The sequence below is a fragment of the Sycon ciliatum genome, chromosome 1 (genome assembly GCF_964019385.1).
Source record: "Sycon ciliatum chromosome 1, ocSycCili1.1, whole genome shotgun sequence".
Classification (NCBI taxonomy): Eukaryota; Metazoa; Porifera; class Calcarea; order Leucosolenida; family Sycettidae; genus Sycon; species Sycon ciliatum.
The window spans coordinates 49122421-49149132 of NC_088643.1; the positions used below are offsets into that span (position 1 = coordinate 49122421).

The following is a 26712-nucleotide window of genomic DNA, read 5'->3' on the forward strand; positions in this document are numbered from 1 at the left end:
AACAGTTTATGGACTCTTGATACTGCAAGTAATTATTACAATGTAATCTACCTTACAATTGTAGTACCAAGCTCAAGCTAGCTGCTAAGCTGGGCATCCATATCCATATCCGGCCGATCGATGATCACTGATGTAACCATGGTAACACACACGCTTGTAAAGTTGTACATGTATGTGTAGCATGCTACTTTCTGTAGCTGCACTAGTCACCATGCATGGTCACTGAGCGCTAGGGAGTCGTCAAATAATTACTGCACGATATATTTACATGATTTGACGACTCACCGGTAGTGTAAGCTACGTAACCGTTTCGCAGGGTATACCGGTACGGTACTCGTATCCGTAGAAGCTACGGGATCCCGAAAATCGCGTCATCATCTCAGTCGGTTTGACCATATCCGAAAGCGAAGGGGTCCTAGATCCTTGAACAACGCCAAGAATAGACCCTTTGCGCAATAAGCGAGAGGGGTCGAGACGGGGCATGCTGTGCACGCGCTGCACACTTGGCATGCAACCAGCATGCATGGTTTTGCTGCAGGACGTGATCAAGTTTCCTGTGACAGGCTGTGTTTTCACGGTCCCGACGCGATGTTCATGTATGTACTCCCCAGCCTTTTTCATTTTCAAGTTTTTCTAGTTCTGAAGGAAGAAGTCCCGAAATGCTTTCCAAGGACCACTGTTGGGTTCTTGTTTGCAGCAACCGTCATCCCTAACGTTAGTCTAAGGAACCCACTTGTCTTTCCATGCGTTCCCTGGTGATGCTGGCATTCCACACTCTGGAATCCTGGCTATCTGGCGAGAAGAGGGCCGGGTACTGAGGGCCGCAGTGCTGCGATATCGTTTACAGTGTTGTGCTCGGAACACTTTGTCCATGACGACTTTCATCCTTGCTTTTGCGAAGATATGGAACGCCCTGCCAAGAGACTCTGGAGCTTGAGAAAAAGGCATGACCCATCCCTGTCTTCGCTATTGGAAGATCGACTGCTTGCTGGCGCTGCTCGAGCTGCTGTTGTTGAAGTGGAGAGAGACGCGGCCTCATCGCTCAGGTGTGCGGAGAAAGTCATCTGAGTTCGAGCTGTGGCTGTGCGCACGATATGACAGACTTTCACATTATGCACATAGCCACCAAAGTAAAACTCATGGACACTATCCACGGGCTTGTTCACTAGTACTACTCCATCAGCTCCCTCTTCACTGTCGTCGGCGACTTGCCCCTGCGTTGGAGACGAGCAAGCATGGTGTGGCACTCACTCTGGGAAACAGAGGTTCATCACTCATCCACTGGGACGCATGAAATGTTGGGCATGATGAAGGTACACTCGAGGAAGTGGTGCCCTTCTTAGTTCTAGGAGCATCAGGGTTCTGCATAGAGAAGTGTTCTCTACATCGACAGAGGAGAGAAGGTAGAGAAAATAAAAATAAATTTCAATCTACAGTAATCCGAAATATCCACTGAATGCGGAAAACTTACCGCTCCAACAACTCCTTCTTTTTCCAGACAGATACGCACCCTCATTCAGCAGAAAACTGTTCAGTTCCTTACACAACCGATCTTCATTTGACAGTTCGTCCACGGGTTCCACAGCCATCGATGGCAAACCACTCGACACTCTCTCCTCCATCTCCAAAATGGAAAAATACAGTGTTCCACCATGCTCAACAACTGATACTCTGCACAAAAATCGAAGAGGATGCCCCGTCTCGGATCACGTGACCGTTATTGTGCAAAGGGTCTATTGCAACTCGTCAAAATGGGTTCAAGGGCTTTCGTATCATAGCGCTCAGCTAGCAGCCCAGGAACTGCAGTTGCAGGAAGAACAGAGCTCGAGAGTATTACTATTGGGAAGGAACCGCAACCAGCTTTTTTTAGTTTCAGGTTTGGGAGATTTTCTCCAGTTCTCCGGCTCGGAGGTATTTGTAGTTCTGTTTCTAGGAAAGGTGTTCTGTGGACACCAGACACGAACCATGATACGGAGCAATGCGTCTGCCTGCGTGAAGCCACTTCAGAACAAGAAGGAGACGAGGTGAGTGGAGCATCAGTTTACTACCACAATCTGATTCGGGTCTACTTGTAAGAGAGAAGACGAAACTTATGAGACCCTTCCCCTGTGCTTTTGCGGTTCAGGATAAACAAGCAAACTTCCTTGACGACAGTCAACAAACGGGTAAGGAAGGTTTCCATCTGTTCTACCAGTGTATGTTGTCTGACTACCCAGGGTATTATAACTTATATAATAAATAAGTGGTTGTCCATCATCTGTTGATGATGAGCCGCCGGGCATAGCGGGCCTTGTGTAGGTCGACCGCCTCTAGTTCATGGCCTTGCTAACGTAGCTTCTTGTTTGCTGCAAGCCTTTGGCCTTGGCCCTTGTTCTTCGGTTGTTCCTTCGCCCATGCACATGTGCATTCTTTCAGTTGTCGTACGAATTGCGCGATACACATTTGCAGTACGAATGACCATAGTGCGATTTAATTTTTCCGGAATTCTTTTGACGCTCGTGGCAGCTTCTACCTGTCATGTCAGTGACTTCAGAGTACACAACCCCCGAGGAAGACGCCCATTCTGGAGAAAAAGGTCTTTACCGGCAGAATTACTGGTACCCAACATGTGGCGTGCCTGCATGGAATATCCAGAAATTAGGCTTGAGAGATTCGAATTTTCATTGTTTGACTTTCGAGGAGTTTCGTTTTTGCGAAGAGGTGGTTTGTTGGGCTCTTCAGAAAACGAAAGTCTCCTCGAAACTCCGCAATCTCTCCCAAGATTAGAGGTTGCTCATTTCCGAAGAGTATTGAACTATTCACATGACAACTGCCATTCGTATGCATTTACACTTTTTTGCAGTAGAAACTAAGAGAAAGGGTACAAACATCGTAAGCCCATTGTCTTGTGTGGTACGCTTATAAGATCGCATTGTGACGATTCGATCGAAGATGGAGACTGATTGCAATTGTTTCACTGGGAACCTTCAACTCGTCGTCTCACGATGTTTCTCGAAGAGTTGATGAGGGCAATTCGAACACCCCACAAGTATCCTGTATTTTGGAATACTGTGTATAATAATAGCTGATGATGTGCAATCCTGTCACGTGACAGTGTTTCCAACCACCCATATTTGTCCATATTTTGAACTATTTTCACAGAAATTTGAACTATGCATCGTCCACCGTACAGATTTGGCATGCGATTTCCCGTAAAATAGGAACTTATTATGTAATACCAATAGTACATAACACCAAGAGTGGGCAACTGCGCCAACACAATGTACAACCTCTATGCACTAATACAGTGCTGCGACGGCAGAACTTCACATCACTTTACATGGTTCAAAAGGTACGATGGCAAACAGTGCAAAGTACCCCTGCATCTATCATGGATAGGGTGCAAATAATTTGTACGAGATTTCTCAGGTGATGTGAAGTTCTGCAGTCGCAGACCACATAGCTAGAGTTAGAGACTGCTACGGTTATGATTGTACTCTTGGTACATGTAGTAAGGAACTTGAGAAATTAGTGATTGAATAGTGCTACAGAAAGGGTGGGTGGGTGGGTCTGAAAGATACTAAAAATGTTTGCGGAAAAAACGGTGACCCCGGACGGCCCCTAAAACTGTGACATGGTTCAAAAGGTTACACTGACAACAGGGCGAAGTGACCACCGGAGAGTTGTGCCCAAAGCAGAGTTGCGTACAACCCTGTAGCTAATAGAGAGGTTCCGCACTACGTAAAGTTGAGCAACTTTACGTTAGTGGGCGGGAAAAACCCGTGAATTCGCGAGTTTGCACTCCACTTACGGAAAGTTGTCTACGGAGAGTACGTAGATAGGGCTCTGATAACGTAGTTGGTCCGTAAGTGGATTGGGGTACAAATTTATGACTCTCTCCCCAGGTCGATCTGGTCGTACACTGCCGCGTTCGGAGTTGCCAAGGGCAGCTACGTGATTTGAAAACTCCGTATGGCGGAACCCAGATCCGCATGCAGTTTACGTAAGACTTTCCGTAGATCGACTACGTTTTTTACTAACGTAATTACGTTATGCGGAACCTCTCTATTATCAAGAGTACGTAAGCCGATTCATACTTCATCTCGCGTACGGGAAAGCTATCGCGCGACCGTCGCGCGACTTTCCCGTACGCGAAATAGTTGAGCGCAGATCAACTTTTTCGCGGCGCGACGCATTTCCTGTACGCGAAATGAAGTATGAATCGGCCTTAAGAGTGTGCAACTGCCTGTCCAATCTCTATCCAGTGCTGCAGCGGGGGCAGAATTTCACATCGCGTGACATGGCTCAATTAAATAGGTTATGCTGGCAAACTGTTCGGTTGAACGATCATCAATAAAAAAAATGCAACAAACAGTCGTAGTGACCACCAGACAGTTGAACCCAAAGCAGGGTTGCGTACAACCCTGTATCTAACATCAACAGTACATGACCCCCCCCCCCCCCCCCCCCCAAAGCGTGCCACTGCAGCTACGAGGTCTGCGACGGCAGAACTCACGCCACGTGACGAACCCGTACACATTATTTGTATCCTGTGCATGATAGCAAGAGTACATAACCCCCAAGCGTGTGCAACTCCCACATACCCATACGTCATTATTTATGATGCAATGCTCCTTGCACCAGTGATTTACACTATGTGTACGGGTGTCAACGCATCACACGTTTTTCTTTGCAATAATTTGTACAGGATCAGATGGGCTTTGGTCCACCACAGGCTCCGGATTCGTCTTGCAATCCGTGTACAGTGCGCATTGCATCATAAAAATGACGTCAACTTGAAATTCTGCCGGGACATCACCCACAGTCGAGTGGCACACTCTTGGGGGGTCATGTACTCTAGTCTTGATGATAGAGACATGGTCTTGTGTGACCCTGTTTTGGGTTCAACTCTCTGGTGGTCACTTTCCACTGTTGGACAGCTTAACCTATTAAACCATGCCACGTGATGTGAAGTTCTGCCGTCGTAGACCCCATGACCTGGAATTGTACACTCGCTGTGGTTATAGCAAGTGAAGTTTGACCCCACTTCACAATGGTTGTATACAACCTCAAGCGTGCAAAAGAAACTGATCTTCATACAGCCATAGCCAACCTTCATCGCGAGTTTGTGTTTTTGCCGCTTTCAAAATGAAAATTGTAACTTTTTTCTCCGATGTAGCTTTTATCGTAGTCATAGTGCAGGTTTAGTGAAACCCGACCAAGTTCACGCTGCCACCGACTCGTAGTAGATGCCCCATATGGTATGGCTCATGATATCCAGAAAAGTTGGTGCCAGCAAAGAATTCGCTGTGGGCCATACTAATCGAAGCTACACACTCTTGTTTATGTACTCTTAATGATAATAATAATACAGGTCGCATGTCTCCACAATAATGGGTTCCACGCATCTGTCAACTGTTTCATCATGAAATAGATTGCAGCAGGAAGAATAGCATACGAAAAAAACCCATATACAGGTTCTAGCACATGACAAGTACATGCCATTTTTTTACACCGATGTACATTTGTACTCTTGGTTGTACTCAAACTATCAGTACATGTACTGTTCAGGAAAAATCGACCCCGGCTCGATGTTGTTGCATGTCGGCCCAGGAATCTCGATTTCTGGTCTTGCCTTATGTCCATCTTGTCAGCACTGTGGCTTCTGGTGATTTCATTTGGCATGAAACGTCAGAGTAGAGACAGTTAGCCTGATATTTCAACTGGCCCCTACACATAATTATGTGAGATATGTCTGTGTTGTAATGCATTTCTTGTTTTTCTTCTTTCCTCGATAAATCAGGATACATGAGACCAATTGCTATGATCTTGTGTTTGTTACTGTGACCTGCAGTATGGAATCCAACAACCAGTCATCGCTGTTGCACCTGGTGCTAATTGTAACTCGTGTCGCAAATGCTCAGATGGGTACAAGCCCCATTTGTGGAGGTACGGTCTATGTCTATGTGTTCCCCAGCATTTAATGTGTTCTTATATTTTACGAGAATGCAAAAATATAGACATTTGTCTCCATGCTTTTGGACAATACCCTTCCTATGGGGTCTGCTGATGGCAAAAACTCACAGCGCCCGTACATTGCATTCATTATTTTTGTTTGACAAGGCAATATTGGAACATGGAAATATAGTTTCATTGCTTGTCTCTCTATCTCCTCCCCCACCCCCATATATTCCTGGTTAGAATCCTGGTACAGGATATTTAAAAAGGAATCCAATGGTAAAAATACTCGGATGGTGAGCCAAGGAAAATATTAAATATATTATTTATTTTATTTATTACAGCATCTCATAGCGCAGTGAGAACACCGGCCAATACAAAGAGAGAGGGTGTTAGCCAACCACGGCAAGGCAGGGAGAAGAAAATTGAAACAAGGAAAACGGGCACAATTGATGCGTTAGAGTCCTCCGACTAAACCAGGTTTGAACAGTCAGATGTGCGCAAGGTAGCACCAGACTTACAAGGAGTACTGAGACATTCCATGGCAAGGAAGTGAGCTTGAGCACTGCTCGATGCGCTAACCAACGGCCTTCCAACTTGGAAGGTTCATGGATATCAGTGATAAATACAAAGAGGGGAAGGTACAATTGTGAAAATGTGTGAATTATACCGGTTAGCAATGACAAATTTGTTTTTTTAATTACTGTACTGTCGTGTATAAAAGCATGACCTGTATAGAAGCATAACTCGAATAGAAGCCGATTTTTCGAAGCTCCATCCTGACACAGAAGCAGGGTTTGAATAGAAGCCGCTCCTTTCAAAGTACATGTGCACGTACATGCGTGGCAGTATGCACTGCACAGTGCAGACTGATAATGTTGACGTAGAAGCAAGGTTTGAACCCCGGCTTATACGGCCGGAAGCACCTGCCTTTATACGCGACATTACGGTATGCATTTGTACATGCACAATTGAGGGGAAAACCCGAAATCGAAGCCATTTTGCCTTAGCAACACAAGCTGAATGTGGCCGGTAGAGAGACATGCCCGTATCCGAGGAATCTGGATAAGAGACGTTTGAGTGCATTTCTCCCTTCTTTGGCATCGTCGAGGCATTGATAAGGTAGGGGAGGCAAAACTATTCACGATTCGCGTGAAACCCAGCCAGACTGAGTTTTCCGCATCCGTAGGAACGCCACCACCCTCAAGGATCAAGGCACAGATACAGCTAAAGATTTGAATAGGGAAACATCCCCGACACAAGTAGTTTCACAGAACACATATTTTGATTTTACAAATCTGTTTTAAAGGACTGACCGGTTTCGCTGTCTATTTTAAAGGCAGCTCATCAGAGTGAAGAGAAATGTAAAAACACGACAGAATTTATGCAAGCGAGCGTGGCACTAAAATATACATTGATACAAGTAGGCTGCCAAAATGCTAGGGGCCCCGAGTAGTCATAGGCCAAATTTGCTAGCAATTCTTTGAGCAAAATATCGGATGCGCAAAGTTGCCGGCAAGTTTTGAGCAAAATATCTAGTTTTGGTGGGCTTTTTGGAAAATCCAAGGCTTCTAAGGGACTTTCCCAATACAATCAGTCACCAAGGTTGAAAACGAGCATAAAAATTGGATAAAACGAACTCCTGGCTATATTTTTTTAGAAAGTTGAGCAGCAGCAGGAGCCCAATCAAAAATTCCGTCATCAACGACAGTTATTGTGAGTTTTCCTTGAAACTCATTTTATCTCGAACTAAATCAGTAAATGGAAGCAAAATACCGACAGGGAAAGGGAATGCCAAGCAGAATGTCCAAAATTTTGCAGCAACATTGTGCGGCAAAATATTGATGTGGGCAGGTCAAATTTGGGCCATTACTAGCCCCGAGAGCGTTGGGACTTCCTAATTTGGAAGTGTTGCATGCTGAAATTCTGTTATTAAATGTGTATATGTGTAATAATGAGGGTGGGCCTGAATTCCAATATGGATGAATGCCTATATGGAACATGCTTTGTAATTATGAACAAGTTGTATGTTGTCCGTGAAAAAAGCATGCAAGCCCAATTTGTACATAATATATCTGTCTGGTGAAGAGGTTATGCGATGCACGTCATATAATACGTTTGTCACCCCAAATTCTTCTATATAGGGGGTTTCTGTACCCGCTTTGGGTATTTTGCCACCCCAACTGGCTCCTATATATGGCAGATTTGACGTTATCGCATAACCTCTATATATGACTTATTTTTAGCAGTGTCAATATTGACACTGCCAAAACATGCAAAACACGAAATCTAAAATTAATGCAAATACAGCCAGGTGAATGTTTTAGAACTCACATATCATGGTCACACAATTACTGAAGTAGCAAGGAACAGAACAGAAGATAAAAAAATTATCACAGCGAATCCAAGAATAGTGGTGAATGTGCGTGTGGAATGCAAACGGGTGAGATGTGGGTATGTAGCAAGTGCGACACCAAACCGATTTGAGCTGTAAAATCAGGTGACCCACCTACTAGAGCAGTTCACCGGTAAACAAAATGTCCTGGGTTTGATCTCCATAAGGTGTACCTTGACTGTTCGGCGGCTTGTCTGCGAGATTTTCAATTCAAACTACTCAAAAGTAATCACATGTCTGTGTGTGTGCATGTGTATTGACTCTTTATACATTTCAGGAAAGTATGTAGCGTGTGCTTTTGCCCCACTGAGCACCACGAGGGTGCCGAGGTTTCAGGTGGCAACACAGATGGTGGTGCCGAGGTTTCAAAGAGTGCCTCGCTTATGAGGGTTGAAGAAGACCTTGTGGGTGCCATGACAACTCGCGATCGCATCAAGAAGCTCAAGATCAGTGGTAACCTATCCGATGCCGTTCCGCAGTCCGAATCGCCAGATCACAGGTCTGGAGTCCTTTCATCTGATTCTCCTGAACAAAGATCATTTGTCCTTTCATCCGGTACCTCGGAGCAATTTGCCTCGCAATCAACGGTGGAAGAAGCTACGTTCAAATATGTATGGGCTCCAAAGGGACTGGAAACCGATGAAAAGGTATGTGAGCTCTCTACTTTAGTAGGGTGGTAGGTGGGCCTGACTGCATTGTGATTTGCTCTATAGAACATGTTGTATATCAGCGCCGTAAAATCCCGCCAGATCACCACGTTTTCTCTCAAGCGTCCCATCTTCATTACTTGTCTGGGAATTAGGACAGGTAACCCGTTTCAAAATGATTGTATGGAAAAGAAGGTCCAAAACCCAGATTTTCTCAATGGGTTTTAGCTAGTGGTGTGCACGGGTAGTCAGGTACCGAATAGTACCCGAAAACCCGAGGTCGCAGATGACATCATGTACAGGGCACGTGTACAAATAATTCACACATGTCTACCCAATGCGCAAGGGAAGGGGCCGGTGTGCATTGTGGTCTTACCATGGAAACATTACCCGCTCGGGTACCCGTGCTACCCGTGGAAAACTACCCGGACCCGATACCCGAAGAAAATGCTACCCGACTCAGCCCTAGTTTTAGCCCTAATTCGGCCACAATTGGGCTTTCAAAAGCCAGCGTGACTATTTTTTGGGGGACTGGACTGATAATCTGGCAGGAGATCTAGAGATCAGGGGCGTAGGAGGAGTTTTGGAAGTGGTACGACCGAAGGTCGGTGCGGCCGAAGGTCGGTGCGGCCGAAAATTTTGTAAAAAGGACACAAAATCCTGCGTTCTGGGAACTTCTGGCGCAGTGTGCAATCGAGTCGAGTACAGACTCAGTACTCAGTACGACTGCAGATGATAACAGATCTACGAGTACGAGTCTAGAAAAAAGGTCAAAGTCTGATGCGCATACATGTATATGCATCGATGGATCCTGATTTTTTTTATTACGGTTTTGCACGTTCCGGACGGACCACACTTTTCGAAAAGTGGTACGGCCATGGTCGTACCAGTCGTAGCGGGTGCTACGCCCCTGGAGATTCTTCGCTTACTTCAGAATCGGTGGGATTGAATTCTGTGGATCTTTAAGATACGACACAATTTGTGGAATTGAATTGTCCATACGTCATACCGAATTCAAGAAAGGGCAAGATTGTGTGGAATCAAGCATGCCTGTTGTGTGTTTAGCCTGCAGAAGGCTGTCGCTCTAATAGTCCTCCTGGCTTCTTTTGTGATGTCAATCTCGACAGGTGACGAATGTCGCCTGCATAGCCGTCCCCGTATGTGGTGGATCAATAACTTAAAAAACCACCTAAAAATAATGTCAACTTGTCCTTTCCAGATGCAATCTACAAGGCAATTGACAAATGGCTGGTCTTGGTGGTTATTATTATGTGTTACCTTGTGTTGACCGGCTAGGTTGAGCAATTCATGGAGCAGCTGCCGGAAGAAGTACGCCCCATGGGAACTCATGACTCTACACAGGACTGGAATCGGAGACAGATGCACCAGATGCCTCTTCACGACGCCAAGCTCATGAATGTAGACATTCCTGAGCCTGAAAGAATCGAGTTCATTCAAAAGCGAGAGAAGGCATTCTGCGAGGGTACTGTTATTGAAGTTTCCAAGCAGGTATGTTCATTCAATTGTAGTGTCCCTGTGTGTTCTTGACAGGATTGATGTACACATTTTTAAAAGCAGTACAGTAATGTGAGCTTTTGTTGCAATGGGCCTTTAAATTAAGTTTTGATAGACATCCTGTGAGCAGAGTTAACCGCTATTCTACACATTGCCTGGCTGCTAGCCCTCTCTTACTCACTGGTTCGTTCTGACCAGCAATATTAGGCTGTGTTGGATGATGCCCCACTTAGAATGCAAGCCTCCGGTTCAAGATGATGCTCGCTTTGTGTTGAATTATCTGGCTGGAATACAAGCCTTGTTTTACTAGCAAGACATTGGCTCGTGCCAGAATAGGTCCAGCATCGTAGACTTGCTTTTTACGTGCTTTTTATGGTGTTGTGTACTGGAAACTGACTTTGGCAGCACCTGGCTTCTTGACGTTGGTCGTCAGTGAGGAATACCACATCACTGTGTTGATGATGCTTATGTCTGTTGTCTCCAGCTCTGCGCAAACTGTAACGAGGTCATTGACGATTCCGATCTTGCCGTCCAGTCCGACCTTTTGCCTGGCAAGTCCTGGCATCCGGGTTGCTTCACCTGTCTCACGTGTAAAGAATTCTTGGTCAACTTGGCTCATTTCACTCACGACGGAGACCTGTATTGCGGTCGTCATCACGCCGAGCTGTCCCGTCCTCGTTGCGGTGGTTGTGATGAGGTAAGTGTGTGTGTGTGTGTGTGTGTGTGTGTGTGTGTGTGTGTGTGTGTGTGTGTGTGTGTGTGTGTGTGTGTGTGTGTGTACTAGTGCATGTTTCGTTCATCCTGGGGAATAATAGATGGAAGTAGAATGTCGAATCACATGTTTTAAGCACCATAGTTAATCGTGTGACGCTTAGCATGTTGTCACTTTCTCCACCGTCGTCGTTAGTTTTGTGATGTTATAGTGCCGTGGCTGTATGTGCAGGCGATCTCATTTGACCTCACATGCATGACTGGCTAAGAGCTGTGTGTCCTGGCATTAGCCCACCTGCAAGAGTATGAAACTGTGATCTCCTTTCTATGGGCCAGATGCACGCCTCGTTGCCTTCATTACATTATGCCGCTACATACCACGCACTGCGGATAATCAAACGCCACACTTTCCCCGTGTTTTGAAACCAACTATCGTACGGAACCGAAGTTAATGCACACAAAAGTTATAGTTTGCGCCTGTACTCGAGCGAATCCAGAGAAACCGAGTGTGATTATCTTCCAGGCTCTTCTGCATGTACTGTATAGCAGGAAATTTTCGGATGGAAATATTTTCGGACAAAGCCGAATTGCGACCTTTCGTACAGATTTTATTTTCGTACAGTGCTGCATGCTAAATGCACATGTTTGCAAGCAATACTGCAGTACCCACGCACGAGGCGTAGAGTGTACATTATTTAACATAAACAAATTTTAGTTCGGAATTAATTTTAGTACAAAAGAGGCCGTGTACGAAATCGTACGAAAATAAATTCCGTCCGAAAATGTCATGCTATACAGTATGAAGAAAGATGATGATTGTACGTCAACATATTTTTTCATGACTCAGTTCGGAGATCTGGCAATTTGCAAATGATCAAATGAGTTGTCTTACAAATGAACTTTGCCACTGATCTATTTCTTCTGTTGGCATTGTTTTGTCCCTTGCAGTTGATCTTTGCTCAAGAGTACACCCTTGCCAGTGGCTCTAAGTGGCACACACACCACTTCTGCTGTTTCTTCTGTGACAAGCCACTCGGAACCGAGGAGGAAGAGTACGTCACTCATGAAGGTCAGGTTGTCTGCCTGCCTTGCTATGACGATCAACTTGCTGGTCGTTGTCAAGTGTGCAAGGGAAAGATTGGTGCAGGAGAGCATCAACTGTCTTGTGATGAACATCACTGGCATGAAGAGTGCTTCAAGTGTGACACTTGCAAAGTGTCATTGGATGCCGATGACTTCATGATGAATGAAGGAAAGGTCTTCTGCCAGGACTGCTACTCCGACAAGTATGGAGAACGCTGTGGCAAATGCGACAAGGTCATCAAGGGACGACAAGTAAGTGCCATGAAGAAAAACTTCCACCCAGAGTGCTTCACCTGCCAAGACTGCTCGTTGCTGCTGACAGGACTGAAGTTCTACAAGCGTGACTTCAAGTTGTACTGCAGTGGCTGCTATGACCAGAAGTTTGCCGTGGCATGTGCTGCTTGCGGTGACTACGTACGTTCGCAAGGCTTGCGCTGCAAGTCCAGGGTTTACCACAAGGACTGCTTCGTCTGCACCAAATGCAAGATTTCACTCTCGACTTGTCCTGTTATCGCCAAGGAGACGGGTCTCTTCTGTCACAACTGTGTCGCGTAATTTATATCATCTGGAGGTGCGCCCACACTCTCCTGTTTTTATGTTATGTTGTCGTCTGTTGTTGCTTCAAGCGATAGCTCATTCCTGGTGTCTCGCTGTTCTATGCCAGGGCGGCTTATCCCACAAGAGAACATTATGTATAGTAGTACAGGAGCCAAGTGGGAAAAATGTGACTTCCCGTTCCCACTTTGGGTGTACCACGATATTTTTGGCTCATATGATAGAGGGCCATGTGTAGATCACCCTGCCACTTGTCATTTTCAGAACTTTCTGAAAGGTGGTGAAAATTGCGATTGAAATTGTCTATAATTACCATGGCAACCGGATACAAAATTAGGATTTGTGTCATTTTGTATTGCTTTTACACCACTTTGCTATTGGCATCTCCATGTATTTGCTCCAAGCATTCTAACTGAAGTGTTTTGAAGCGAGAATAAGAACTCTTTTCTTCTTGGTTACCATGGTAACCACGAACGATCTACAAAATGACAATAAAAAAGAATCAATCAACTTCAGAAGTGCTACCAATTTCGACCTTCACAGGTCCTATCCGAAGAACAACTGTCTATTGGGATAATTCTGAAACAAGAGCGTCAACCTGCTATTTCAGGCGTGAAACGTAATGATTGATACGTGGAAAAGAGAGTGACACGCAGGGTAAAATAAAATTCCAAGCAGTAAGTAGTCTGTGCTTTGTGTCTAAGGGTGCGTTTGGTTGGTACGATCTAGAACAGGATCGAACAGCTGGTGCACATGGAGCAGCCTCATGCCAACCAAACGCTACTCCAGAAACAGAGCACATTTTTGTGGAAAAATGTGCCAAACTTGGTGCATTCTTCAAAATGTGTATGGATATCACCATGGTCACTTTGTACGGTACGAGTCCAACCCAAAAGCGTATGCACGTGATCATTTGGGAACAAAATCGATGTTCCCGCCAGGTTTCACTGTGAAAAAGTGAAACTGCTCGGTCTGCTCCGGCCTCGAGGCCGGAGCAAGCAGAACATGTTCTGGCCGACCCAGAACAGGTGCAGTCCCAACCAAACGCGCTGTTCTGGTGAATCCTGTTCTAGTTCGTACCAACCAAACGCGCCCTAAATCTACAAGTATGGAGAATGAAACTGTAATGCACCAATAAGAAGGGATTTGTGTATACTGATATCATAATGGGAAGACAGTGCACATCACAATAATAGCGATCTTTATTAGGCCACGCCTTTTTTCTATGTTTCGTGTCACCTTATTCGATGAAATCAATGAGGGAGGGCGAAAAATAAAAAAGCCATCCAAAAAAAAAGCAGTGTACGTGCATTGCATTTGTGTACAGTGAAGCGACGGTGCACTGTTCATGTACATTGACATGTACATGAATACATGAGTGTATCCCCTCTGCCATGCTTGTGGTCCAAACACACGCGGCATGATGATTATGTGACTTGCGGCCCAGCTTATTGCATACAAGTACAGTAGGTATCGGTTATAGCGTGGGTGTTTGAAAAACGACTTTCTATTCTTATTTCCGCTATTTCTTACACACGATAAATCAAGTGTGACATATCATGTGCAGTTGCGCAGAGGCAGGAAGATCATCGTACATACAACTTTACAAGGTTGTGCTGCTGTGCATGCGGCTGGTCACAGTCACATAGGCTTACCATGTGGCTATGCAACATGAGTTACATGACCACAATAGTTGAACCTGCAGCACTAGGACCCAACGCGAGTCAGATCAGAACTGCTTTGGACAGATGTTATTACTACAGGCGATATACTTTGTACTGATCTGGCATATTTCGCTACACAAAGTCCATTCTTAGGACCGATATATTCTACTGTACGATAAAATTGCTTGTAAGAATAAATGTGCACATGAAATCCATGTTATGATTATGAAAACATGAGAGTTCATTCTTGTAGGCAGTATATTCTTTTACACGACCACGCTATAAGTAGTATAACCGATACGCACTGTAGTACAAGTCATGTACAATGTGTGTGTGAGCTGAGTTACATTTTCCGGTTTTCTGGGTTTGCATTAAATTTGTATTGCATTTTCAAAAAAATTTTTTTAAAACTCCGGCTGTGAAATATATGCGCGCGGGGGACGTGAAACATAGATAAAAAACGGTGTGGCCTTAGGATGAACCAAAGCCAGGCCTATCAAAGGGTTCACCGCATTGGAGACGTACATGGTAGTGTTCAAACTAGTACAGCATTATACAGAACGGCAGTGGGCCTTTTACCTGCTACATTGCCCCTTGCCTTTGGTGGGCAGAACGCAATGCACAAGAGGTACAAAGGCTAATTGGTACCGCGGGATTTAACGCTCCTACATGCATCTCCTCTGCTTGGTTACATTCCGGTGCTGCCTAAAAGTTCTGCTTTCCTCCAATCCAAGACAGGTGCCAACATATTAAACTCAGCACGGGAAAGATCATGACATGTCTGCTCCACGACTTGCTTACTATCATTTCCAAAATTACAATCCATATCCTGTCTCTAAATATGGCTACGCTCAGCTGTCATCTGATCCTGGGCGGCATTGCCCTGTTCAACAACCAGTGATATAATACTACCGTAAAGTACCGCCAGAGCGCCCCACCACCATCTCATCCTTTCGTGGTCGTATTGTGGAGGTGGTCTGCTGTCTGTAGGTCATACGACATGAACCTTGTACACATATTGCACGTTTTGCAGTCAATCCGTACCTTCGAGCGGACACAAGCTCCACACAAAACCTGCCAAGTGTGACCTAATAGGCGATTCACACGACAGGCAAATCCACGTTTTTACAGGAAAGTCACCATGGAGATATTCCTGCGGGTGACCAAAATTTGCCCGCGGGAATCAAAAGTGCCCATGGCCTTTTTGCCCGCGGATGCACTCATCTGCGGGCACTTTTACAGTTATGAGGCTGTGAGGTCGTACTATCGTACGGTAGTCTTGAACCCTGGTTGTTTGGCCTTTGTCTTTTGGGTACTCATTCCAAATCACCACAGTAACGCCGTATACTCACCGGATACTCGCGGGAGCTCTGGCCGCCACCCGCGGCCGTGTGAACTGCAGCCTCACGTTTCACTTCCTGCGGGCACTTGACAAACGTGGATTTGCCTGTCGTGTGAATCGCCTATTAGGGTGCGTTTGGTTGGTACAATCTAGAACAGGATCGAACAGCTGGTGCACATGGAGCAGCCTCATATAGATCATGCCAACCAAACGGTACTCTAGATCAAGGGCACATTCTCGCACAGCGATAAGCCACACTCGCTACACACCAAACAACAGCACATTTGTATTGCGGTTAGGAGGGCCAGAAGTGTGGTTAGGAGGGCCAGAAGTGTGACACCACGTTCTTTTACATGGAAGGATGCGGAATTGTAGAATAGCGGAAGAAGGGACAGAGCACATGGATATTCTGTGAAAGCAACGCAATGGCAGCAACTGAGAGAGCAATGACCGAAAACCAGAAGCACCACTTGGGACCGTCAGATTAATTCGTCTGGGCCGAGCCAGCCGGGAAAAAACCCTCGCGCCGACGGACGCATTATTTTTTTGAGGGAAAAAACCGGGTGTAAAACCCCAAGTGGCTAATCTGACAAGTACAAAAAGCAGGGAGGGAGGGTGGGTACCTCAAGACGACTGGCCAGTCGTGCTCATGCGCAGCGGTTTAGAGAACATGTGAAGATGTACGAGTAAAAAGAAATTGATCAGATGACTGCTCACTTGTGAGAAAAAAACACGAGAAAAAACCGCTGTGACGAGAAAATACTTCTCGCCTCTGTCGCTGCGCTCTGCCGTCGAGAAGATACCATTTTTGTGGAAAAATGTGCCAAACTTGGTGCATTCTTCAAAATGTGTATGGGTCACCATGGTCACTTTGTACGGTACAATGAGTCCAACCCAAAAGCGTATGCACGTGATCATTTGGGACCAAAATCGATGTTCCCGCCAGGTTTCACTGTGAAAAAGTGAAACTGCTCGGTCTGCTCCGGCCTCGAGGCCGGAGCAAGCAGAAAACATGTTCTGGCCGACCCAGAACAGGTGCAGTCCCAACCAAACGCGCTGTTCTGGTGAATCCTGTTCTAGTTCGTACCAACCAAACGCGCCCTTAGTACACTATTCCAACATCATACAAACTTCGTTGCACTCTGGCATACGATTTTCCTTTCTCTGGCTGTAAAATCAAGGGGGGCGCTCTCGCGAGACGGGGCGCTCTGGCGGTACTTTACGGTACATGTACCTGGATCACGCAATTTCTGCTGTCTTAGCGGGTTCCGATCATGTCATTTTGGAATTGCCGGCAGCATCTTGACTCGGATGCAGCAGATTACCCTGGAACTTGTATTCTTACCAGGAAGCCCTCGTGGAACTAACCCAAAGGGAGTCAATCAATATTTCCAGGATTTACTCGCTGCAAATTCAAGTCTGTCTTATTGCCCAACATGCCTTAATTAGAGCAAACAATGAAAACTTTAAAGCAACACACCCACATACACCCGTAGGCCGACAACCTTCATTGCACAGTTATGGGTCCACACACGTCACTTTAGTCCAGAAGAGTTTCGGCCTTTGAAAGAAACTACAAACTACATGTACTCGGATGTAGTACAGGACTACCCTTTGGCCAAGAAATTAATAATTCCAGAGATTGCCCCCACCTTGACAGGCCAAATGATAACATTTTCAAAAGGCACAGTTCACACATGCAGAAACAGTTCAATGTCAGATGTGCATGTGAAGCTCACCTGCATCAGGGCTGCACCAGTTTGCAGTTGATTACCTGTAATGTTGTAAGTCGAATAGAACTCTGCAACGGGCGATAGTATCAGCTGCTTTTATGATAAATTGATAATACATGAAAGTGGCTCTCTTATAAATGCCGATGACACCTCGTTGCCTCCTACGACAGGATCAGTCTATGGGATTATTATTAATTTTATTTATTTTACTAGGGTGTTTCCCACAGACCTACAATGTATGCCTATGGTCTTCTTACGGGAGCCCCTAGCATGATCGGATAATATAAATGTGCGATAATCTGTACAAGAGCGAACAGTGGAAGGCAGCATGTTCCACCGATCAGAACCTATGTAGCCAAGACGAGAAAAACCAGCTTTAGTGCAGGCAGAGGGCAAGGCCAGAGAAAAAGAAATTTGGGACCTAGTCAGTGATGGCAGTAGTGTGTGCACTGGAGGAGCGGGTATGGAAAATTTCTTTTAGGAGAGAGCTGCATGTGCCGCTATGGACAGAGCGAAATACAAAAATAAAAAGCTTCAAATTGACTCGGACGGAAATGTGGGAGAGATTGTATAGGCTAAGAATATGTGAGACACTGGTAAAGTTGTCGAAACCAAAAACTATTCTTAGACACCTGTTAAATAGCCGGACATACTTATCGAAATTGTAAGAACTAAGGGGTCGTCCACAATTATCGAACTATTTTCACGAAACGAAATAATTTCGTTATGGGGTGGGAGGGGGTTGACCAATTTCATTTCAGAAAAGTTCGATACATGCACATGGCCATAGGAGAAGTGACACACTAGCGACTTTTGTTGTATATGCATGTATATGTCAACAATTTTTACGTTCTGAGGGGGAGGGAGGGAGGGGTTGGGTCTAAACTAAAATAATTCGTTTGGTGAAAAAAGTTCGATATTTACGGACGGCCCCTAAGGGAGTGGACGTGAGCGCTGCTTGCATACTCCAATGACGACTGAATGACACTAAGATAAAAAACTACGCCGTGCGTGGAATGGCAAGAGGTGTCTTGACATGCGGTAGGCACCGAGTTTCCTGTTGACAGAACCAATCAAGCTGTCAATTTGTGGCCCAAAAGTCAGGTGCTCGTCAATGACAATGCCAAGGTAGCGTGCGGACTGCGCTCGAAGAACATGGACGCCGTCAATGACGACACTGGCAGAACCAGGGACTGTTGTTGTCTTTCTATGAAGGAGGAGGAACTTCGTTTTAGCTGGGTTCAGCGTCATGCGCGACCAGATCTCCGTTCAACGTGCCTATGATGACGTCCTCAGCAGAGTCACCAGCTGCATACATCATTACATGTTCACCAGGTTCACATCATCCGCAAACTGCAGAACTAGTGTGGAACTGTTGACACATGAGGGAAGACCACGGACATGATAGAGGCTGACTCAGCTGATATGATCAGTGTCTGCTCCAGCGCCGGGTGAGCCGGGTAATCCACCCGGTTGGGCGGCGCTTGGACCCGGTTGAAAATATAGTACCGGGTCACCTGTGACCCGGTTGGTACTTTACACTTTCGAACTTTGAAAGGACTGACATGGCTTGCATGTGTCAGATACTTCTTCTTCTTTCGTAATTTTCTAATTCCTGTCCTCTCTTTTCTAAATGCGACTTATCCATTCGCCTTTATATCATTGGGCCTAGTTCCCGTTTATTGTCCGAATTAAAATAAACCAACCATCCAGTTAAAGCATGTGACTCGGCTGGTGAGACAGCGCCAGGTACATGTGTACCCGGCTCCGACCCGGTTGAAATGGTTGCGCCAGGTACACGTGTACCCGGCTGTCCTACAATCCTAGAGCAGACACTGATGATATGCGATATATATGCGCTCTTGCTCCTGATATTTGCAGTTTTGTCACGCTCTTCGTATTCACATAGGGTACCCTGTAAGAACTTAGAAGGCCCTAGGCCTGTGGGGATTGCCCTATTCAAAAATTTAATAAAATAATACAGTCTGTATCGGCTATAGAGTGACCGGATATAAGAATATATCGGCTACAGTGATATTGGTACGAAATATCAAAAGCAAAACGTATTTTATCCAGTACAAATATCACTACAGGTCGTCCCCCGTTAATACGAGTCCGGTTAGTACATAAACCCCGTTAGTACATAAGAAATCTCAAGTCCCGGACGAAACGTGGTCACTTCCATTCAAATTTTGTCGGTTAGTACATAATTCGTTAGTACATAAACCCCGTACATAACATTTCTCCGTACCCGCATGCCACCTACCTCAATAATACATAATTTGTTGGTCTTTCGGCCTTCCAGTGGAGGCACATTGTGTTCTAGTTTCTACTTGTGGACGCAATTAGCTCAGAAATCAGAGCGCACATCACAAGCCGAGAAAGCTCTGTTTTTTCCGAGTGACTGTACAGGCGCGGCTGGCATGCTATCATGTAAACTGTAGAATTTTCGCTGACTGACTGTGGTCGTTATAACATAATTTTTATGTTATATTGAGGGAATCAAGAATACCTCGCTCCCTAGTCATGGTAGAAAGAAACACTCAGAAAAGTTGAAAAAAGTGCAAAATTCTGGTACACAAGCAAGTTATGTACACTTTCGTTTAGTACATAAACCCCGTTAATACATAACATTTGTCAAGTCCCTGAGATTATGTATTAACGAGGGACGACCTAACGAATTTTATCGCCTTCTTAGTATTTGACCCCACTAATTTCCCTGATACCTAAGCGGTCAAATATATCGCGTATTTGACTGCTTAGTCAAATACGCAATATATTTGACTCCCAATAGAATTTCTTGGACTTAGAAATTTTCTCTCCAACTTAGAAAAAGAATTTTTTGAAGAAAGCAGAAATACACAAGATGGGATTTGAACCCACAACCATGTGAATCTCAGTCACTCTTCCTTACCACCCAGCCACTGTGCTACCGATGCTGAACCTACTTTAAACAATGACCTTGATCCTGCAATGCCGTACAATGCGGTATAGGCTATCGCAAGAGTCCATAACCCCCCAGAGTGTGCAACTCCAGGTTGGGGTCTGGCGCAACGAAATCCAAACATTGCGTCATCCGGTCCCCGGGCAAGCATGGGCGGATGGGGCCATGTGCATATCTGGTACATCCGGCGGGGGTTCCAAGTTCAGGGCTGGTATTTGGGATCACAAAACGGCAAACACGTCAGAGGCCATCTTGAATCACTCTACGTCATCAGATACCCGCACGTGATGCGGGGCCGCGAGATCGCGACTGTGCAAAAGTGTACTTGCCAGTGCAGTCTTTGACCTAGCTGCAAGAGCAAGTGCTAGTTTTTTTATTTTTTGGTGGTGCTTGAACTAGTTCGAACTGCTTCCCTTCGACTTTCTTTGACAGAGCGGGTGCTGTTAGGGTTTCCTGTTGTCAGTTTGTATCCACCACCGGTCTTGTATGTCAGTGCTTGTACAAGGAGGTGTTCAGTAGTTATTTTCAGTCCGCGCCATGGGTCGCATCCAGGGTAGGAAAAAGTCGCACTCTGACCGGCTTGATTATCCCGAGTCGAGAAAGAAGCGAACTAGTGGCCAGTTCGGCTCAGTATCATGGCCAGCTGGACGTAGATCAGATCGCCCAGAGGTCGAACAAACCGACAGTAGTCCTGAAATCCTTACCTCGCAGAACATTGACGATGTGGAGCGCGGTGTTCAAGAACAAGGAACCATGGTAATAATTGGATTCGCTCCAGAAAATTATTCTCGTGGTTCCCGGTTCCTTTCCCATGACTCTAATATTTCCTATGGTCTGGATGCGTGCATCACGCTGAAGCCTAGATGAATCAGATTGTAAGTCAGTCTTCTCTCTGGCTCAAGATTTTGCGAACATGTTATCAGTGAACAATAAAAGCAAAGGACACAGTGCAACAAATGGAAAATGCACGTCTCCTTTTCCTTGCCGTGCGCACTGCACTGTCACAGTCTGCAGTTCTGACTGGAAGGTGTCTTCCGTTTGCAGTGGTTTGTGAAAGAACCAGCGCAAATCGCGCGTGGCGCGGCGTCCTTCAAAACGACACAAGTGAGCTCCACATGAGCCGATTTTGACAATCGATGGCTCAAAATTTGCAGTAGGAGATGCTCCATACTTTGACCGAAGCGAATTTTGCCAAAACGATCCTAGAGGTGGGACACGTTTACCGAGTTTGAGGGTGTTATTTGAGGTCCAAATTGCGAAAATCAAAAAATCCTTCGGTGAATCCCTTTGCCCGCATCTGAACTCGGTGCCTGCAAAATCTCAGCCTGCTAGAGAGAACTGTGGCTCACTTGCGTGGATTTGAACAGGCCAGAGTCGACGCGAAGTATGGCAAGATTCCCTGTACACAGCATGGTGGGGCACATGTCACGTGAACCAAAATGGCGCCCACGTGTTTCTGTACAAGTACTAGCCCTGAAGTTGAAGCAAGCCACGGAAGTGTCACGTAAAACGTTTGCTCCACGGGCTATGCAGTGTCAGCAGAACGGCTTTGATTTCACAGTCACAGAATTTTTTTATTTGAAGAGAGTTTCTCTGCTCGTTGTCTGAAAAGCTTGTATTGGGAGAGTTCGTGACTCCGGGATAGCAAGAATAGGCATGGATATAGATTTACAAGATTTGATGGAAATAGCTCTTCGCACACGGCATGAAGACCCGATCGATTTCGAAGTAGATGTGCTTCAACCTGCTCCTCAGTCCCATTTTGGTACAATTTCCAACACTCGACAATCGAGAGAAGAAAATGAGGAGCCCAGATCGAGCAAAAACTGACGAATATCGTCCACAGAGACACTGCACTCCGGCGACAATGGGGAGCGCTTTGCTTTAGGTTCAACAGTGGCCATTGTTCTTCTCTTATCGGAGAGACACTCAAAAGAGAAAACTGTTCGACAACTCTAAAATAATTCTTTGTGTACTTGAGCCTTTTTTTTTTCTTTTTTTTCTACAAAATCCACATATCTCCAGACACTGGGGTGAATGATGGAGTGTGGTGGTGGGGCCCATTAAGCTCCGCCGACCAGAGGTCTCGGCTTCACAGCTCCATGGACGCACCATCAGCTTCACTTTCAGGCGTGTTACGTGGCCGTGGATTCGTAAAGAAAGACCCCAAATTGGGCAAACGGGCGAAGTAGGTCCGGGCCAAACTTCCCATTTCGTCATAGCTACTCACTACATGACGTATGAAGTTTGGATTTCGTTGCGGCACTGATTTGTGCTGAGAAGGATCACGAGTTGCACACTCTGGGGGGTTATGGACTCTTGGCTATAGTATAATACTAGAATTACAAGGATATGTCGTATATGAAGAGAAACTATTGCGTGGAGAACACGATAAATAGATTATAGACCTCATAGTTGGTCTATACAGGATATATAGACCTCGTAAAAGACCTCGGTCTTTTACTCGGTCTATATATCCTGTAAAGACCTCCTAACCGGTCTATAATCTATACTTATCGGATGTAATGATATAATTATCGGATATTATGATGGCAACAAAGAATCAAAGCATGCATAACACACTATAATTATTATTATCGGCCATTGTGATAACTTTAAAATACATGTAGCAATAATATCAAAGGCCCTATTTTTTTTACTTTCTTCACGTTGCTTATTTTTATAGTGATACATGATGTACATGTACATAACAGAATTTTTTATGGAAATGCGGGCACTGTCAACTATGCAGCATGCTCATTTGTCAAAACGCCATGCTGGAAGTACATGTACATTGTATTTCCTTGCCTTTCATGTGTAATTCATTGCATTCCCAACTCATCACAACCACGCGCTCTTCAGCCGAACCATACAGACACCAGCAAGTACTATGATTATTTATCTGATTATTTATCGCTGTTCTCACACTTTACCATTTTAGCAGCTTGCATATGCCATTGATATATGTGGAAAGCGCGCACTTGCGCCATTTCTGGTGTATAAGAATGATCATTCCTCCATTATCATCATTATCATCCTCTACTGATGAGCTCCGACAGGGAGCGAAACAGCTGTCTAGAGGCGTGGAGCAACATTATCTCTCAACGGAAGTGTCCTTGCTGGTGTCTGTATGGTTCGGCTGAAGAGCGCGTGGTTGTGATGAGTTGGGAATGCAATGAATTGAAAATATGGCCGAAAGCTCTGTCGCAATATTTAGTTCTTTCATGTGTAGATTGAAAAAAGAAAAAAAAATCGATCGTGTGCTCCCCAACGCATTCACGCTGCACAACTTTTAGGCTCCGGCGGATTATGCTCCCGAAATCATGGAATTATGCTTTCATGGATTCTCGCATTATGCTCGCAAAATCCTCATATTATGCTTTGGCACGTGGGGATACATATTCACTTTGTTGCACTTACTGTATTGTATTGTATTTATTTAAAAGGATTCTCCAAAAGCAAATGGATGCTTATCACGGAAGTTTCCTACATAAATATTAGGGGTCAAAGGGGTGTACCGGGTACCCGACCGTTAATCTCAGGTACCGTTAGTAAAAGGGTACCCGTTTGGATTTTCATGATCCAGTCAGTACGGAGCAACACTGCTGGGTTCGTGTATTCCAGGCGGGAGTCAATTATTTACAACTCCATGCTTGACGTCTGCATTGTTGTTGCATTTTCGCACCTAGTAGATCTACTCCTGCGACTATCAGACCCCAATCGATTTGCGAATCACAATGTGATATCAAAATGCAACCCGAGAACAGATGAATTAAACTCTTGATTTATGTGAAAATTGAAAAAAAGTATACATGGCTGCTAAAGGGTACCCGTTAACCCGCCCTTTAAGAAAATTACCCGTTCGTTAGTTAAAGGTACACCCGTTTGACCCCTAATAAATATCGCAAGAAAAATGGGGAAATGGGGGAGAGGAGAGTGGAAGATGAAGCATGAGAAGAAGGGAAACAAGTACCTAAAAATATCGAAGTATAAAAGCAGGAAATAAATCGACGAGGGAAGAAATCCCCTCTGCAGTTAATAGCGGGACATTTAGATGAAAAAAAACCCAGCAAGGATTAATTTCAAGGAAAAAAATTCTCAAACGGAAAAGTTCGGAATTCCAGTCAGAGAATATCTATGCTGTGAGTAATGAGCCTTTAGAGCAATGCGAAAATTGACAGAGGACTGAATGCAGCGAATGTGTTCTGGAAGTTTGTTCCATTCCACAGATAATCTGAAGAGAGGGGATTTAAGGAAATGGGCGCCAGAACGAGGTAAAACTATAGAGGACGGGTGACGACAACTAAGAGATACATTGAATTTGAAACGAATTAGCAAAGACGGAAACTGGTAAAAGACATGATGAAAATACAGCAAGGACAGAATCTGACGACGCCACTTCAGGGATGACCAGTCACAAATACGATTAAGAATCTGCTTCGGGGTTTCCCACTCAGGAGGGTGCCGGGTCTTACAAAGCAGATATGAACGAGCAGCAACGGCTTGCAGTCGGTCTAACGTAAGCGAATCTGAATGGAATACGGCGAATGACCAGACAGGGACTGCGTATTCTAACAGTGGTCGTACGTAACACTTGTAGAGCAAATTCACGGTTGAAGCAGAAAGGAAATGGGCCATATGGCGCAACAGAAAAACACGACTGCGAAACTTATGGGTGATAGATTTTATATTGTCAGAAAAATTTAGTGAAGGAGTGATAGTCACGCCGAGATGACAGTGGCTATCACCTTTCTGAATAGGCACACCGTTCATTGTCAAGGGGAATGACGGGCCGGGGGCTAATGCATATTTTTGAAAGGGTAGGTGGACGCATTTACTGGTCACGGTTAAACGTCATGGCAGTAGCTGATGACCATTGACAACACTTATCAATGTCAGTCTGGAGCAATGCATGATGGATAGGAAGTGGGGTGTTTGCTGGAGAAACAAGAATTAAATTAGAGTCATCAGCAAAAAGGGATAGGGTACTAGAAGCAGGGGCATCAGGAAAGGAGTTGATGCACAGGTTAAAAAGAAGCGGGCCGAGATGGGAACCTTGGGGTGCGCCAGCGGTGATGGGCAAAGGGTCAGAAAGAGTTTGGCCAATGCGAACGCAAATACTACGATCACTGACGAAGTCCTTCACCCAAGAACAGGCAGAAAGAGAACACCAACCAGAAACAGATTGAATAACTAAATGATGACTAACTCAGGCTGTCAAAGGCCTTAGAAAAATCAAGGAACAGCTGGTCACAAGAAGACTTAGAGTCAAATGCACGCGAAACAATTGAGGTAAGCTGTACCAATTGGTCAACTGTTGACCTCTTTCGACAAAAACCAAACTGGCTGGAACTGATAATTTTGTGGCTCTCAACAAACGAGTAAAACTGACGGCTAATCATAGACTCATACAATTTGGCAACTGCATTTAAGAGCGATATAGGACGGTAATTGACTGGGTGGGAAGTATTACCTTTTCCCTTGAACACAGGTACAACAATGGCAGATTTCCACTCCCTGGGCTGAGTACTGGACAGCAAGCAGCGGTTGAAAAGGGCGGAAAGAGACTGTGACGTGACCTCAGCTGTTTCACGGAGGATGCAATTGTTCAGCAGTCCAGCGGTTTTACGTTGAATGGGAAGTCTGGATAGCGTGTCAAATACGGACTGCACAGAGAATGGTTGTATGGAGAACTTCACAGTGGACGTGGGTGTTAAAATGCCAGCAGGTCAGGTGTTAGCAGTGGCGCCTGGCTGTAGCTCGCAAACACTTTGGCTAGGAGATTCGTCTTTTCCGTATTACTCGTGGCTGGGTAGGCTTGGTTGTCATGGTAGAGGTCAGGGATAACGGGAGACGGGCGATTCGCATTACAAAGAATCTTTGCTTTGCGCCACCATGTACGGGTTCCATGATGCTGAGCCATGTCTCTCGCCATCCTCTCGTGATAATGGCGTTTGGCCTTCCAGAGCAAGGAAGTAAGACAGTTACGTGAGAGTCTATACGCTATCCAACTATCTGTAGATCCGAGACGTTTGGCCTTGGCGAAGAGGCGATCCCGAAGCCGCCTCTGGCGATGGTGAACAGCAGCGTACCAAGGCTTGTTCGATGGAAATGCGCTTCTCCGGACAACGGGAACAAACAACGATACAGAGTCTTCCAGCGCTGTGCGCCACAATGACCAGGCCT

The 26712-nt window shown here is 45.3% G+C and overlaps 1 protein-coding gene across 1 annotated transcript; it reads left to right on the forward strand.

Moving 5' to 3' along the window:
• The first annotated feature begins 1779 nt into the window (after positions 1-1779).
• On the forward strand, positions 1780-13364 carry LOC135830759 (testin-like). Its single transcript, XM_065342978.1, has 7 exons — positions 1780-2024; positions 2126-2165; positions 5834-5928; positions 8610-8979; positions 10276-10488; positions 10979-11191; positions 12154-13364. The coding sequence occupies exons 1-7, from the start codon at positions 1966-1968 to the stop codon at positions 12841-12843; spliced, it is 1680 nt and encodes a 559-aa protein (XP_065199050.1). The 5' UTR covers positions 1780-1965; the 3' UTR covers positions 12844-13364.
• The last annotated feature ends 13348 nt before the right edge of the window (positions 13365-26712 follow it).